The sequence below is a fragment of the Hemicordylus capensis genome, chromosome 2 (assembly GCF_027244095.1).
Source record: "Hemicordylus capensis ecotype Gifberg chromosome 2, rHemCap1.1.pri, whole genome shotgun sequence".
In the NCBI taxonomy this organism is placed as follows: domain Eukaryota; kingdom Metazoa; phylum Chordata; class Lepidosauria; order Squamata; family Cordylidae; genus Hemicordylus; species Hemicordylus capensis.
Window position 1 is genome coordinate 304,988,118 of NC_069658.1, and position 15,305 is coordinate 305,003,422.

The 15,305-nt window shown below is 44.0% G+C and overlaps 1 protein-coding gene across 9 annotated transcripts in view; it reads left to right on the forward strand.

Annotated features, from left to right (window-relative positions):
- The window catches only part of DNAH12 (dynein axonemal heavy chain 12), a 277,218-nt gene that overhangs the window by 157,201 nt on the left and 104,712 nt on the right, over positions 1 to 15,305 (forward strand). For all 9 annotated transcript variants that reach the window (XM_053291166.1, XM_053291165.1, XM_053291159.1 and 6 more), the window contains 4 exons: positions 1,215 to 1,298; positions 1,388 to 1,576; positions 2,137 to 2,256; positions 2,748 to 2,936. In XM_053291166.1, the coding sequence (XP_053147141.1) occupies positions 1,215 to 1,298; positions 1,388 to 1,576; positions 2,137 to 2,256; positions 2,748 to 2,936 (582 nt within the window). The remainder of the gene's footprint in view (positions 1 to 1,214; positions 1,299 to 1,387; positions 1,577 to 2,136; positions 2,257 to 2,747; positions 2,937 to 15,305) is intronic.

Below are 15,305 nucleotides of genomic sequence, written 5' to 3' on the forward strand. Positions count from 1 at the left end.
ACTTGTGCCTCAAATGTTCATGCACCTGCCATCTTGAATTGTAGTAGATGACATCATCACCAACTTTGCTGTTGAGGTGTCTCTAAGTGTCCCCACAACTGTACCAAATTTGGTTCAAATTGGTCTATTTGATATAGGATGGCACATGGACACACAGAAAGCTGGGTATGTCCCAGATTTCCTTAAGGAAGGAAGGCTATAAAAGGGGTGGTGGTCTGGAGAATACTCACACACAGGAAAAGGAAAAGAAAGAGCAAGAACAAGTCCTGATGGTTGAACAAGTTTTGTGTTAAATCACAGCATTCTTAAAATGCATCCCTATTGTTTTTCTTGTGTGAACAATCAGCTTCTTAGAAGCAACCTTTACCATTTCTGGTACTCACGTTTGGAATTGATGAGGGAGGAGATCTTGGTATTCCAAGCCTGAAGTACCAGACATTTGGCAGTAAATGCAATATGCTGCAACCCATCAATGTTCCATACTTTTGGAATACGGCTAAGTATTAACTATGAAGTCCAAGAAACAAGAAGAGTTAATGGCAAAATTATTTTTTTCAACAACCTCTGACCAACCCATTCCTCAAGGACCCTACAGGACTGCAATGTGTGAGTGAGAAGAGCCTCACTTTTGTCATATCTCAAGCACTTTAAATTAGTTGAAGAAAATAGTTATAAACGATCCATTGGAGGGCCAATAGATATATATGCAAGAGATTTTTTCTTGTACCGGCACAAATCTAGTAATGATTTAGGTGTTTCTTTTGGTGCATTACTCCACTGTGAAGACTAGGTTGCACAGCCACATTCTGAGTTCTGCATACACATTAAAGAATCTGAATTTGGTGCTTTCCCTTTCATTAAGTAGTGATAGAGAGGAACTGTGCAAAGCAACTCCAAAACATCAATATAAATGGTCACAGCTGAAACTGAGCAGAGTTATGGTGCAACTGAGTATAATTTCAAATTTGTTTAGCGGTGGCTGTATTTTGTTTTAATTGAACTTCCTGAAAAGATAATAAAAGATCTTGTGAGCTCAAGGAGACCAAATAAGAATAGTTCTACTTGCCCATATTTTCCAATAAAGCATTTCCCTCCCAGGTTCAAACTGGAGTTTAACCAATGTCTGATGCATAAAAGATACAGCAAATTTGTACTCTTATAAGATTTACATCTATTATGCATTTTATTTTAAACTGGGTGGTTATTTTTTCTAGCTTTGTTTGATGAGTGGAGAAATAATTCAGATGTCACCTCCGATGAGCCTCATCTTTGAAGCAATGGACCTTTCTCAGGCTTCGGTAGGTTAGCACCTAGTTTAAATAGTCAGCTGGAATTGAAGTTGGAGATATAATGAGATTTTAAGAATATACTTCTTATTCTGCTATAGCCAGCTACAGTCAGTCGTTGTGGTATGATTTACTTGGAGCCTTCACAGCTGGGCTGGAAGCCACTTGTATCTTCTTGGCTGAATACACTTCCTGAACCCCTTGATCAAAATGAGCATCAAGAACTTCTTCAGGACCTTTTTAACTGGTTAACACCACCTGCATTACGAGTTCGTAAAAAAAAATGCAAGGTAGTCTGAGGTTTGTTTTTAAGAAAATGGTTACTTCAGTATGTCCATTGCAAAGACAATGAACTACAATTATCAGATAATACAATATCAGTATATAAAGGTGCCAGCATTATATTTTAGCAATACACAACTCAGAACCACATTAGAATCTATCCTAAAACTTGTCAACCATGCTAAGGTAAAAATCTAGATAATATTAAATTAAGAAAAGTTTTTTGTGCATATTTTAGAACATGTTGTGATGTCCATCAACCCTTTATAATGTGCTCTGTCATTAAAAAACTTAATCTGTGAAAATTTTAAAGATAAAATATTATTTGTTGAAACGGTATATCATTGATTAAGGAGAAAGTTAACTTATAGATAATATGAAACAAAAATATTTTTCAGTCTTATGGTAATACTGGAATATTGAAAATGTTTCATATTTATAACTATCAGTTAAAATTCTTGAACATAAAATTTTGCTGTATTAAAGGGAAAATGTATGTCAGTATTACTGAGATATGTACCTCTGTTATATACCTTGCATACTTATATACTTTTTGCCCCTCCTACAGGAGCTAGTCCCCACCAGTAATAGCAATGCGGTGGTATCTCTCACTCGGCTTTTGGAAATGTTGCTTTGTGACCCTGTACAAAAGGATCCTCAAAATAAGAACATCCACAAATGGATTATGGTTGGTTTGATGTTGGATATATGTTTTTCAAGTTAGTTATACTCCATCTGGCAAATTTGAGTGTTTAAGCTAATATTTTTTCTAATAAATTTTCAACAACAGGTAGATGTATAGATTAATTTAAATACTGAAACTTAAAATACTGTTATTGGTATATGTGAACAGTAGCTGACATACCACACAGCCTCCTCCATGTATTTAGTACTACAGGCACTGCTGCATCTTCCTAATGGCAGTTGTGAAGGTACACATTTGCACAAATGCTGAAATTCTGTAAGGGAACTGTGTACAATCACACAGCCATTGGAAATAATGGCCACGGTGCACTAAACACATGTGGAAGGCTGCATTGTATGTCAGTCAGCAAACATTTCCATGTTTGAAGTGAAATTTGCCATAGGTACATAATTAGCTGACATAGTTGTACTGATGAACTTATACTATGAAAGGACATTTTAATAATTGCTGTATTTTTTTAAATTAAATCAAAGGCTTGTTTTGCTTTCGCTGTTGTTTGGTCCATTGGTGGAACCTGTGATAGTGATGGTCGGGTTGTGTTTGATAACTTTATGAGGGATATTCTAGCAGGAAAGATAGAAGAACATCCACTGCCAGCATCGGTGGGCAAATGGGACAGTCCGTTTGAAGAGAAAGGATTGGTGTATGATTACATGTTTGAGGTATGGGATCATCCATAGAACAAATACATATTTGAAACTGAATTTTTAAATAAGTAGTTCGCTGTAAATAACCTTTGAAAACCAGTGGAAAGTAGTAATGTGCAAGCCAGCTCGGCTAGAAGGCTTACCCTCAAGCTGAACCGGGGTGGGGGAGGCATCCAAGGACAAATTGAATAAAGCTGCTGGGCAGTGGGATCACAGTGGCGGTGACCGCAGTGGTTGCAGGGATGGCACAGAGGTGGCAGGGGGCTCCTTCCACCCTCTCGTTGGCCTCCCAAATGACAGCCTGCGCTGGCTGCAAAGCTGTTTTGGCGTTTTCTGTGCACATCCCAGCCTGTGCAGAGAGACCTGAAATGGCCTGCAGCCAGCCTGGGCTATTCAGTCCCTTGAGCCGGCTCAGTGGCAGAACCAGACCAGGCTGGGCTCAATCAAGCCAAGCCCAAGCTGTCCAGGGCAGATGGAATCGAGTCTGGATTTGAGCTGAACCGGGTAATCTGGCTCCATGCACATCCCTACTGGAAAGCAACACAAGGAGAATTTGAACTATCTTATGTTTCTTTTTAGATTATGAACCCTTTGGGGACGGGAATCAATCTTGTTTGTTTGTTTGTTTGTTTGTTTGTTTGTTACTTCTCTATGTAAACCACGTTGGAAATGTTTGTTGAAAAGCAGTATATAAATATTTGTTGTTGTATATGAACCTGCATTATTGATCTATACATAGGAAGACACACTGTTATGATTTAGACCATTTTTGTGATTGGCAGCAGGTCTCCAGCACTGTTCCATCTAAGGTGTACGCATGTGTGTGCGCTCACAAGTTTTTTGATGTCTGCTTAGTTAATTTTAGATTCCATTCAGGTTGAATTAGGATGGCCCCACTCTGAATGCATGTGAGCACACAGTGCCTTGATACTGCCGCCCAGAACACAACTCATTCCGCACAGAGATGAAAAAAATTAGAGGGACCACTGGTCTCCAGTGGCTCAAGCAGAAGTCATTCTCAGCCCTGCTTTCTGAACTCCTTTTAATTAGAGATAACAGGGACTGAATTTGAAATATTTTGTAAAAAAAAAAAAAGCATGTACTCCATCATGAAGAATGGTATGTCCCCACCCACCCACCACAGCATTGAATTCAAATGGTTCTGCATTACCCAAACATGACTTGTGCATTTGGAAATCTTGCATGAAAATGGTATGCTTCTTGTATCTGCATTCTAAACAGTTACAAGATAGCATCTGGATTTGATCCCTGGACTAGGGGTGTGCATGGAACCAGCTGGTCCAGTACAGTTTGAGTCTGAACTGGACCAGGCTCGTTTGGTTCAGCACCCCGTCAAACTCCCACAGTTCGGTCCGGTCCGGGGGCAGTTCTCAAGGGTTTTCCCCCCTAAAATTGTTTTCACTTACCCCCTCCAGGGGAGTTGTTCAAGCTGGTGTGTGGGAGGTGTCCATGGAGGTTCCCCCTCCCCCTTCCAGCCTCCCATAGATCTGGTTCGTGATCCGTTGAAACCATTAAAGTGGGTTCTGCGCCTGTGCGGAAGTCTCTCGCTATCGAGTTCTACAGCTCCTCTTCGGCGCCTGCGCCCCGCCCCACGTGACCATGTGGCTATTTAAGGCGGGAGGAAGCGCAGGCACCTCAGTTCCTTTTTGACCGCCGTAGGGATCACTCGTGATTTCTGCGGCTCCTTAGTGTTGGTTCCTTGCTAAAATTGCATGTTAGTTCTACTGTTTTTGACCTCGGACCGGTTTCTGACTATTCTTTTGACTTCGGACTTGGCATTGTTTGAATTATTGGATTGACCTCGAACTGTTTTGTTGGACCCTCTGCTGCATATGGTTTTCAAGACGATGAAGGACGGGACGGATTTTAGTGCTATTTGACGCGGTCTAGTGAAAGGAATGAGTACGATGGACACCCCTAAGGGAAAAAAGACGTTTAAGCGCTGCACTAAGTGTAACGCTAAGTTGCCCTCTCAAGATGGCCATAATCTGTGCCTGATTTGTTTGGGGGAGGCCCATCTAACCTCGTTCTGCAAAATCTGCCTGTCGTTCTCTAAACAAACCAGGAGGAATAGAGAACTGCGTTTGAGAGCGGCTCTATATGACGACGCGCTATCCGCCCCTTCTACATCGGCAAAATCTCCACAAGGCTTGAGGGCCCTGGGTTCGGCCCAGTCTAAAACCTCTACGCCTACCAGTAAAACCCCTAAGTCCTCAAAAAGGCCGGGTGACAAAATGGCATCCACCGAAAAACGCGCCAAAAGATTGCTGACCTCCAGCTCGACACCGTTGCCGGGCTCGGCTCAGGAGCTAGATGCTCTTTCAACGTCGAAGAAATCGGCTCCGACACGACCTTTGACATCACAACCGTCATCTTTTGTGTCAAAATCGAAGCATACCGCTTCTTCGACATCAACGCTGCAAGCGCCGATCTCATCGTCGATACCGAACACTACCGCTCCGTCCACATTGGTATCGGGACCAGTTGGAACATCGACACCGGCATCGGCATCGATACCAAAAGAAGTTTTGCCCTCGACGCCGAGAACACCGTCGATATAGATAGAGTCAGCGGAAAAGACCCCGTCGTCATCGATACCGAAAATTCTAGCAGCTCAAGATCTGGCACCAGCGATGACTCCGATCCGTTCCCCATCGACGTCCTGAGACGGTGACCGTCAGTCGACGTTGAATACTCCCGCTTTTATGACCACAGTTACTCCTCGATTCCGAGTCCCGATGACCTTCTCTATAGAAGAAGATCTCTCCGAAGTGGAGCCTGCCCCACTAGATCCCCTTCTGAAAATGCTCGATCCCACGTCAGCTACCCCCTCGACTTTCCATGGGTTTCCACCCTCGGATGATGGAGTGGCTACTCCTTCAACCCCAGTTCCGGGGCTTCTAATGTCTACACACTTGCGGATTCACCCATGTCGTGTCCCCAGAAATGGCTTTACCAGGTGCGGCCTCGCCAGGATTTGCGTATGATTACCAGTAGGATAGGGTGTGGAGACCCGTAAATACGACCATCCACTCTGATGACCGGGCATTGCATCGGCCTGAGCCAGAGACTGCTCAGATTCCAGTACACCCACTGGCGGCGGGAGATACCCAGGCCTTACCTGCAAAGGTATCTAAAACAACTTCAACTCAGACACCTCACACGATCGTCATTAATAAGGGCTCTCAAACCAGAATACGGCCGTCTACCGACTCAGCAGTGCAAACTGAAGTTTTTACAACACCACCTTCTCCTCGCCCGACTTTGCCAGAGGGCCCACTGACTAGTCTGACTCATTCTGACGGCGAATCATGGGATAGTCATCATGGCTCCTCCGATTTCGAATCGGATGCTGAGACACTAGAGGCTGACCCTTCCCCGGATGTGGCCACGCCAGCCCATGTGTCACCAACCGAAGAGCTTAAGGCATACCACTCGCGAGTTAAGCAAATGGCATCAGCTTTAGGTCTGGATCTCTCTTCTAAACTAAAGACTAAACTAAAGATCCAGTCTATAATTTCATGCGGCGATCTCAATCCTCTCAGCCAGTCACTTTCCACTTCTGCCCATAATATCAAATGCGGCACAGTGCGCTTGGCAAGTTCCTCATACATCTACTCCTATGTCCAAATGCCTAGAGGGACTCTACCACATACAGGAGCAAGATAATATGTACCTATTCAAACACCCTGTCCCCAACCTGTTAGTGATTGATTGTGCAACCATTTCTAAGTCGGGGAGAAGACATACTACTCCAGGGGATAAAGAAGGTGGAAAACTGGATGTCATGGGTAGGAAACTACATTCAACATCCTGTCTCTCTGTTAAAGTGGCGAATTATTCTGCCTATATGGCGAAGTACGGATATTGCATCTGGGAGGACTTGGGAAAGAATTGGGATGCCTTATCCCCGGAAGAACTGAAATTAAAATTTCGCAAGATGTTACAAAAGGCAGCAGACCTCACCTGCCAACAACTGAGTACAGCTAAACATCTGGCTGAGTCAGAATCCAGGTCCCTTACAACAGCAATAACACTGAGACGCCATGCATGGCTTCAGTCTACCTCCCTTCAACAGGACATGAAGGACAAAATAGAGGGGCTGCCTTTCGATGGAAAAGGCCTATTCTCCGAGGAGACAGACACAACCATGGAGAAATGAAAAAATCAAAATTTATGGCAAAAACTTTTACTTCCACTACCACAACATATGGGAATAAACAAAGAACCTTTTATCGCCCTCGTCCTACGTATAGACAGCAGGACCACCGCGACTACCGCAAATCGTATCAACTTTACAATAAACGCGGTAACCAGCAAAAAGGGAAATTTCGTTCTACTCAACGAACACCATCCAAAGAAAACAAGCAGCGGCTTTGAGACCCAGGACAGCCTGGTACCACAATCCTACTCGCCTCCCCACAACATTGGGGACAAGGGGGGTCTGCCTCACAACACTCGGGCATCCCCAATAGCCACCAACAACATCAGGTTGGCAAGTCATGCGCAAGCATGGCGCCACATAACATCAGATCGTTGGGTGCTGAAGATCATTGAGTATGGTTACGTGATAGAGTTCAAAGCTCACCCGCGCTTCTGTGGTGTTCGCTTTACAAAGGAGACACCAGTCCTATATCAGGAGGTGCAGGAACTCTTGCGCAAGAAAGCTGTGGTACCAGGGCAATGGGCAGAGAGGCGGGAGGGGTTTTACTCCCACTATTTTCAAATTCCAAAGAAGGATGGCGGGATACGGCCGATAATGGACCTCAGACATCTAAACAAGTATGTCCAAGTAAAAAAGGATCGCATGACAACATTACAGGATATCCTACCGCTTCTACAACAGGAGCGCTGGCTAGTGATGTTAGATTTGAAGGATGCTTATTTTCATATAGGAATCCGTCCATCCTTCAGAAAATATCTACAATTCACTGTGGGAAGTGCAATTTACCAGTACCTAGTACTACCATTCGGACTATGCACTGCCCCACGTGTCTTTACAAAGTGCATGGCGGTAATAGTGGCCCACCTAAGAACGAAGGGGCTGAAAGTCTATCCTTACCTCGACGATTGGCTCCTATACTCACAAGACAAAAACAAGTTACTTTCGCAGATACAGTATATGCTGACCTTCTTCCATGACCTTGGAATACAGGTCAACTGGAAGAAGTCCAACCTCACTCCAGTACCTGTCATAACATACATTGGAGCTGTGCTGGACGCCAGGTTGGGAAGAGCATTTCTCCCAGAGGATCATTTCCAGACCATTGCATCTCCAATAAACACTTTTCAGGCCCGCCCTTCACAGCCAGCCCGTCAAATACAACGCCTGTTGGGCTTAATGGCCTCTTGCAAAACGACGGTGCGTTACACCCATCTAAAAATGAGGAAGTTGCAAATGTGGTTCCTCTCTTCCTTCAACCTAATGAGAGACAGCCCACTAAAAAATCTTCTGGTTCCCAGCCCAGTCTTACGCACGCTGTCCTGGTGGACTCAGAAGTCCAATGTGCTCAGAGGGGTACCCTTCCAATCTCAACCTCCGTCAGTTTGGGTAATGACAGATGCTTCTCTCAAGGGTTGGGGCGGCCATTGCAATGCCACAATGACTCAAGGCCTCTGGACACACGCACAGAGTCAACTACATATAAACTTTCTAGAACTGTTGGCAGTCTTCCTTTCAATGAAGGCCTTTCTGCCAATGCTACGCGGCAGAGTTGTTCAGTTACAGCTAGACAACACAACAGTTATAGCCTACCTGAACAGACAAGGAGGAACAGTCTCCAGGTCTCTGTGTGCCCTCAGCCTGCAAATTTGGCACTGGTGCATCAGGAACAGTATTACACCACTAGCCATCCACATCAAGGGCATGGACAACATAATAGCGGATGGCCTGAGCCGTTCATTCTCAACGGAAGCTCAACATGAGTGGGAACTGAACGACACTTACCTAAATCAGCTGTTCCGCCTTTGGGGACAGAAATAAGACTTATTTGCTACGCGACACAACACAAAATGCAAACTAATCTGCTCGAGGGCGGGTCACGACCCTCGTTCCTTGGGGGACACCTTCCAACTGGACTGGTAGGACATATGGAGCTATATGTTCCCCCCTCTACCACTTGTGGGCAGAGTTGTAGCTCGCTTACTGATGGGCCATGTGATGTGCATCCTGATCACCCCGTGGTGGCCGCGCCAAGCATGATTTCCACATTTACTCAGACTGACCTCGAACACCTTTCGGAGATTTCCCGACCAGCCGGACCTCCTGATTCAGGAGAATGGCCATCTGTTACACCCAATGGTGCAAACCTTACAACTAACAGCCTGGAGAGTCAGCTCCCGAAACGGATCATGCTAAACCAGCGCAAACCATCTACGAGGCACAATTATGCGAGTAAATGTTCACCATCTACGCTTCCCGGCATGCTTTTCGCCCTAAAGAAGCCACAGTCTAAGAACTCCTACTTTATATGATCTCTCTAAAAAGGCGAAACTCTCGAATGTATCTATCAGAGTTCACCTGGCAGCTTTATTGTCCAGACATCCAGGATGGGATGGCAAGACAGTATTCTCCCATCCCCCCTGCAAGAGTTTCTTGAAGGGCCTGGCCAACTTATACCCCCCTGTCCGCAAACCACTCAAACAGTGGAGTATCTCTCTGGTCCTCTCCACTCTCACTGAGCCCCCATTTGAACCGATGCATTCTACGTCCATGAAACTAGCGTTGTTGAAGACTGCCTTCCTAGTGGCAATCACCATGGCACACAGGGTGAGCGAGCTTACAGCTCTCCGAATGGATGTCCCCTATGCTCGTTTTTACCCAGACAAAGTACTCTTGCGGCCGGATATCTCTTTCTTACCTAAGATTGTGTTGGACTTCCACATCAACCAGGATGTTGTACTGCCCACTTCCTTCAAATCTCCAACCACACCACTGAAAAAGGCTCTGCATTCTTTGGACGTTCGCAGAGCACTTCTTTACTACTTTTCTAGGACTAAACCTTTCTGGTTGTCAAAAAGGCAGTTCATCTCCTATAAAGGGAAGAACAAGGGGCAAGTATTGTCTAGACAACATCTGTCACACTGGCTAGTAGAGACTATCCGCCTCGCGTAAACTCTACAAAACATGCAGCCCCCGAAGACCATCAAGGCACATTCCACTTGGGCATATGGCGCATCCGCTGCTAACCTGGCTGGGATATCCTTTCAAGACATTTTCAAGGCTGCTACGTGGTCATCTGAACAGCCATTCGTAAAGCACTACGCCATAGACTTAAGGTCTGCTGCGGAGGCAAATTTTGGGAGGGCTATCCTTAAGAGGGTATTGCAATAACTCTACTGCTCCCTCCTCCTTACGGAGCTAACTAGTCACCCACTCTAATGGTTTCAACGGATCACGAACCAGATAGACAGGTTGTTCACCTGTAACTGATGATCTGGTAGTGATCCGTTGATATCCATTAGACCCTCCTGAACCTCCCCTCCGCAGTAGTACCTGCCTTACATAGTAGAACTTACCTGCTTACCTGACTGCTTTGCGGTCTCCAAGGAACTGAGGTGCCTGCGCTTCCTCCTGCCTTAAATAGCCACGTGGTCACGTGGGGCAGGGCGCAGGTGCTGAAGAGGAGCTGTAGAACTCGATACCGAGAGACTTCCGCATAGGCGCAGAACCCACTCTAATGGATATCAACGGATCACTACCAGATCATCAGTTACAGGTGAGCAACCTGTCTTTCAGCCACTTTTCGGGCAGACAAAAGACTATTACTTTCCCTGCAAAGGAACACATTGTGCACAGATAACTTTAATTGCTTAATAACTGACCTGAGGTCAGCAATTAGAACAGTGAAAGTATTTTTGCAAAATCTGCAGGCTGTAGCAGTAACCTGCAAAATGGAAGGAAAATATATAAATACCTTTAAAAATTCATATCTTAACTAAAAACCCCAGGGACTTGGCAGTGCCTGGGATGGCTTGAGGCCATCCCTGCCATGCCCCCAAACCCACTTTGGGGTGCCCTGCCACTCGAACGGGGGTTTGGGGCAGCCCCAGATCCCCATTATTCCCTATGGTTTTTTTTTTTGTTTTGTGTTTTTTTTAGAAATTCACCATTAATATTAGGGGCACCCAATTGCCTTGGAGTTTGGTGGGTGGTAGGCACTCCTGACTGCCTACCAACCACCCCATCAACTTTTGCACCCCTGGGTACTCCACATAGGAAATAATGGGCAATAATATATTTTTTTCAAAAATTCTTTTAAAAATCGTAGGAGTGTCCGATTGCTTTGGGGTTCGGGTGGTAGTTGGCACCCATGGCTACCTACCACCCAAACCAGTTTTGGAGGCTAAAACTAGTTTTAACCAGTTCAAACCAGTTCAAAATTGTTTGAACCTGGTTTGAATTTGAACCTAACCCTGGGGGTGGTGGTTTTTGAGCAAAACTAAAAACCGAAGCACCCCACCCCAGTTTGAACTCAATTTGAATTTGAACCGAACTGGACAAACTGGTTTTGTGCACACCCCTACTATCGGGTCTGATTATTGCCTCTATTGAAACTATCAGAATTCATTCCAAAATCAGAACTGTTTCCCTTACTACATACAAAGAACCTTACAATCTTAAAAAAAATGTTTTTCTTTCTTCTTCCCATTGCCTTTGTGAACTGTTTCTGCCAAGAAGAAATGAGTAGGGATTCTCTTACTGCACTTTAAAAAATGTATCCCCCCCCCCCACAATTCACTTAAGAAGCTAGCAGTAGATTCCCTGATGTTACTGCACTTTCTGCTATGAGTAAAAAACCCCATTAATAATTGATGGGTGAATCAATTGGGTGAATCAAGGGGCAGTCTCCTCCAAATGTGGCTTGAATAATGGTTGGGGGTGGCTGCAATTCAATTAATGCACTTTTTGTAGCTTTCTGCCATGAAACAAGCAATTTAACACTTCTTTGAAGTTTTTACTTTCCCCCCCAAAATTCATTAAAAATCAATGAGTGGACCAATTTACTTCAAAAAGCATACATACTGATATAATACCACTGTATGAATTTTTAAAGCTGTCTGTCCAGCCTTTTTGGAATAATACATTAAGGAAACAAAAAGGGGAGAATCTCCTTTTATATGATGGCAGAGGCCAGATTCCTCCCAATGAGGCTGGAATAATAGAGAGGAAGCTTCAATTCCTGTAGTTTTTGCAAATTTTTGCCATGAATCAAGCAGTTTATAGCACTTCTTAAGCAGTTTTTAAAATATAATTTTTAAAAAATCAATTAAAAATAAACAGGATCGATCTTCTTCAAATGCAATTCACTGAGTTCGGTCATGATGTACTACTACTGTGCAGAATTTCAAAGCTTTCTGCCCAGCCATTCCTAACTTATTAATTTTTAGCCTACTATCTAGGCTTGTGCATTTCAATTCAGGTACAAAATGTTTTGTGCCCCCAAATGGCAATTTCGGAGGTTTTGTAACCAAAACAAAATCAAGAATTAAAAAACAGAGATTTTTGTTTCCAAATCAAAATGACTGTGTTTCAGACAGAATGCTGAAAAAGCATTGCAGTTCAAATTGACTTCTCTGACTCTCTCCACTCCAGCTGAGGCACTGAGTGATTAGCAGAAGAGAAGATATGCAAAAACCTGTTGAGCATGAATGGTTTAGTTAAGTATGTGTTGCATTCAGTGTGATTGAAATGCAAACTGACCTTGCAAAGGGATTTGGAAGACAGCATTTTGAGGCAGAAATACCCAAATATCTTTGGGAGCTCAGTGTAATTCCAAAGCTCTTGCTAAAAGCCATGTAAATTGTGTGGAGAAGCTTTTCGAGAAGCTGGTTAGGAAAGTTCTGAAATTACACAGGTTTTTCTTTCCAAAGGTTTAGAAAGAATCTCTTGACTTGTTCAGGGGTCTTTTGAAGAGCTATTTCGTTTTCCTTCTGATTTTTATGAGTTATAGTGGTGTCTAAGTTTTGTTGCCCAAGTTGAGCAGTCTAACGTAATTTAGTCCACAATGTAATTTGGTGAGACATGATGTCTAAGCCAGTGGTTCACAACTTTTGCCATTGCAGGGACAGGTTATCCACATGGGACTACAGGAGACCAAAGGAGGGGGGTGGGGAATACCCCTGTCAATCTATTGACATCCCCAGGAATCTTAGTTGCTTCTCTCTTTCTTGTAACCATGATCCATGGTTTTGCACTTTCTTAAATGCAGTGATGATAAATCTCAACAATTCTGAACAGTAGGCTGATTTTTTTGGGCTATGGCACACTCCACTTGAGTTAAATGAACATTTGAAGCTGTTCCATAGTACCAAGGCAGTTTTATTTTTTATTTTTTTTATTTTTTTACATTTTATATCCCGCTGTTCCTCCAAGGAGCCCAGAGCGGTGTACTACATACTTAGGTTTCTCCTCACAACAACCCTGTGAAGTAGGTTAGGCTGAGAGAGAAGTGACTGGCCCAGAGTCACCCAGCTAGTAACATGGCTGAATGGGATTTGAACTCGGGTCTCCCCGGTCCTAGTCCAGCAATCTAACCACTACACCACGCTGGCTCATTGGTCTATCTTGTTATCTCAAATGACCTGTGGTCACTATTCCATGGGGAGGGAGTGTTTTTATTGAAAGATTGCTTGAATCCACAAATGGGTTGTGCTGCTGTGCTAGTGCCACAGGGACAGGCTCACACCCGCTGCAAAATTCTCAAATAACTGTGCCAAAAAATTAAGTGTCATTGTTGTTCATCATTCTCTTCACTTTTTCAACTTGTTTATGTGGGGCTTCAGGGGCAAAACAGTGGGTTGGGTGGCAGTGCCCCAAGGGTGGTGCACCCAGATTCCAAATAGGGCAAAGGGCTGATTTCTTAGGAATATTTGAGGTTTACGCATCTTTAAGATTTTCCCCCATAGGGAGTAATGGAGGTTTCAGAAGCCGCATAACTCCACCTGGGGGGCACTGGGATGGCCCAAAGTGAGTGGTGGTGTAGTGCACAGAGGGTGCCAACCCCCCCCCCGGATTGCTAACCCATTGGGGTACTGGGCTTTGTTGTTTCTGAGGTGTTGAGTCTGGTAGCAAATGAGATTTTTTATTGAAAAACTATGAATCCACTCTCATATGCTACTAGATAATCTACTCTCAGAACACCTCTAGAACAACAAAACCCTGTACTTCATTGGTTGGCAACCCATGTGGGTGGTTGGCACCCTATGTGCACTACACCGCCACTTGCTCTGGGCCACCCCAGTGCCCCTCAAGTGGAGTTATGGGACTGAAGAAACCTCCGTCAGAGGAAAATCTGAAAGACGCCTAACTTCATTAATTCTTTAAAAATGAGCCCTTTGCCATATTCCTCTGAAAAAATTGTGGTGGCGTCCTTGTACCAACTGGGCACTACCACCAACCACACTCCACTCTGGGCCACCCCTCTCCCCCATGTGAAGCTATACTTTTCCTGAAACCTCCATCTTATCCTATGTGGAAAATCTGAAAGACGCGCAAACTTCAAAAATCCACCAAAAATCAGCAGTTTGCCCAATTCCTTTGAAATTTTTGTGGTAGCTTCCACTCATTGGGCACTATAACCCCCACCCACTCTTTTGACCATGTGGCCCATTTTTAATCTGAATTAATTCGGATTCAGATTCAGATTAATTCAGATACAAAACAAAACTGGGGTGATTCGGAAGGCTTAATTTAAGACAAAATACAAAATGGGGTTGATTCGGATTTGGTACAAATTGAAACAGAAAAAATACAAAACACACAACCCTACTATTATACTTAAGGAAAGTAAGCTTATGAGATAACTCGGCATTCTGTTTCCGTGTCCATGTGTGTGTCCGTATGTCTGTGTCCATGTGTGGGTCCCCCATCAACTTCACAATGTTTGGACCAATATGAACCAAATCGGGTACAGTTGTAGGGACGCATAGGGATACCTCAATGGCATAGTTTGTGATGATGTCTTCCACCCAGATTCAAGATGGTGGATGCATAAACATTTGAGGCACAAGTGAGCTAACTTGTGAACCGCCTAACTGGGGAATTTCTGACTTAAGTTGGAATTTCTGTCCAGAAATCTGGCCTGAATTAATGACACTGGGAAAGGGTCTTAATTGTAATTCTGACAATTTCTATGTCAGATCAAAGTGTGTCAGATCTGAAACAACTTTTGTGTGTGTATAGGCCTACTGACTAGAACCAAACCTGCTTAGCTTTAGCAAGGCTGGTCCTTGTGTGTGTTCAGACTGTAGGGTTGTGCGTTTTGTACTTTTTTCTGTTTTGTTTTTCAGCCAATCCGAAACACCCCAATTTTGTTCTTTCTTCAAAATTGGAAAATCCGAATCCGAAACGTTTTGGATTTT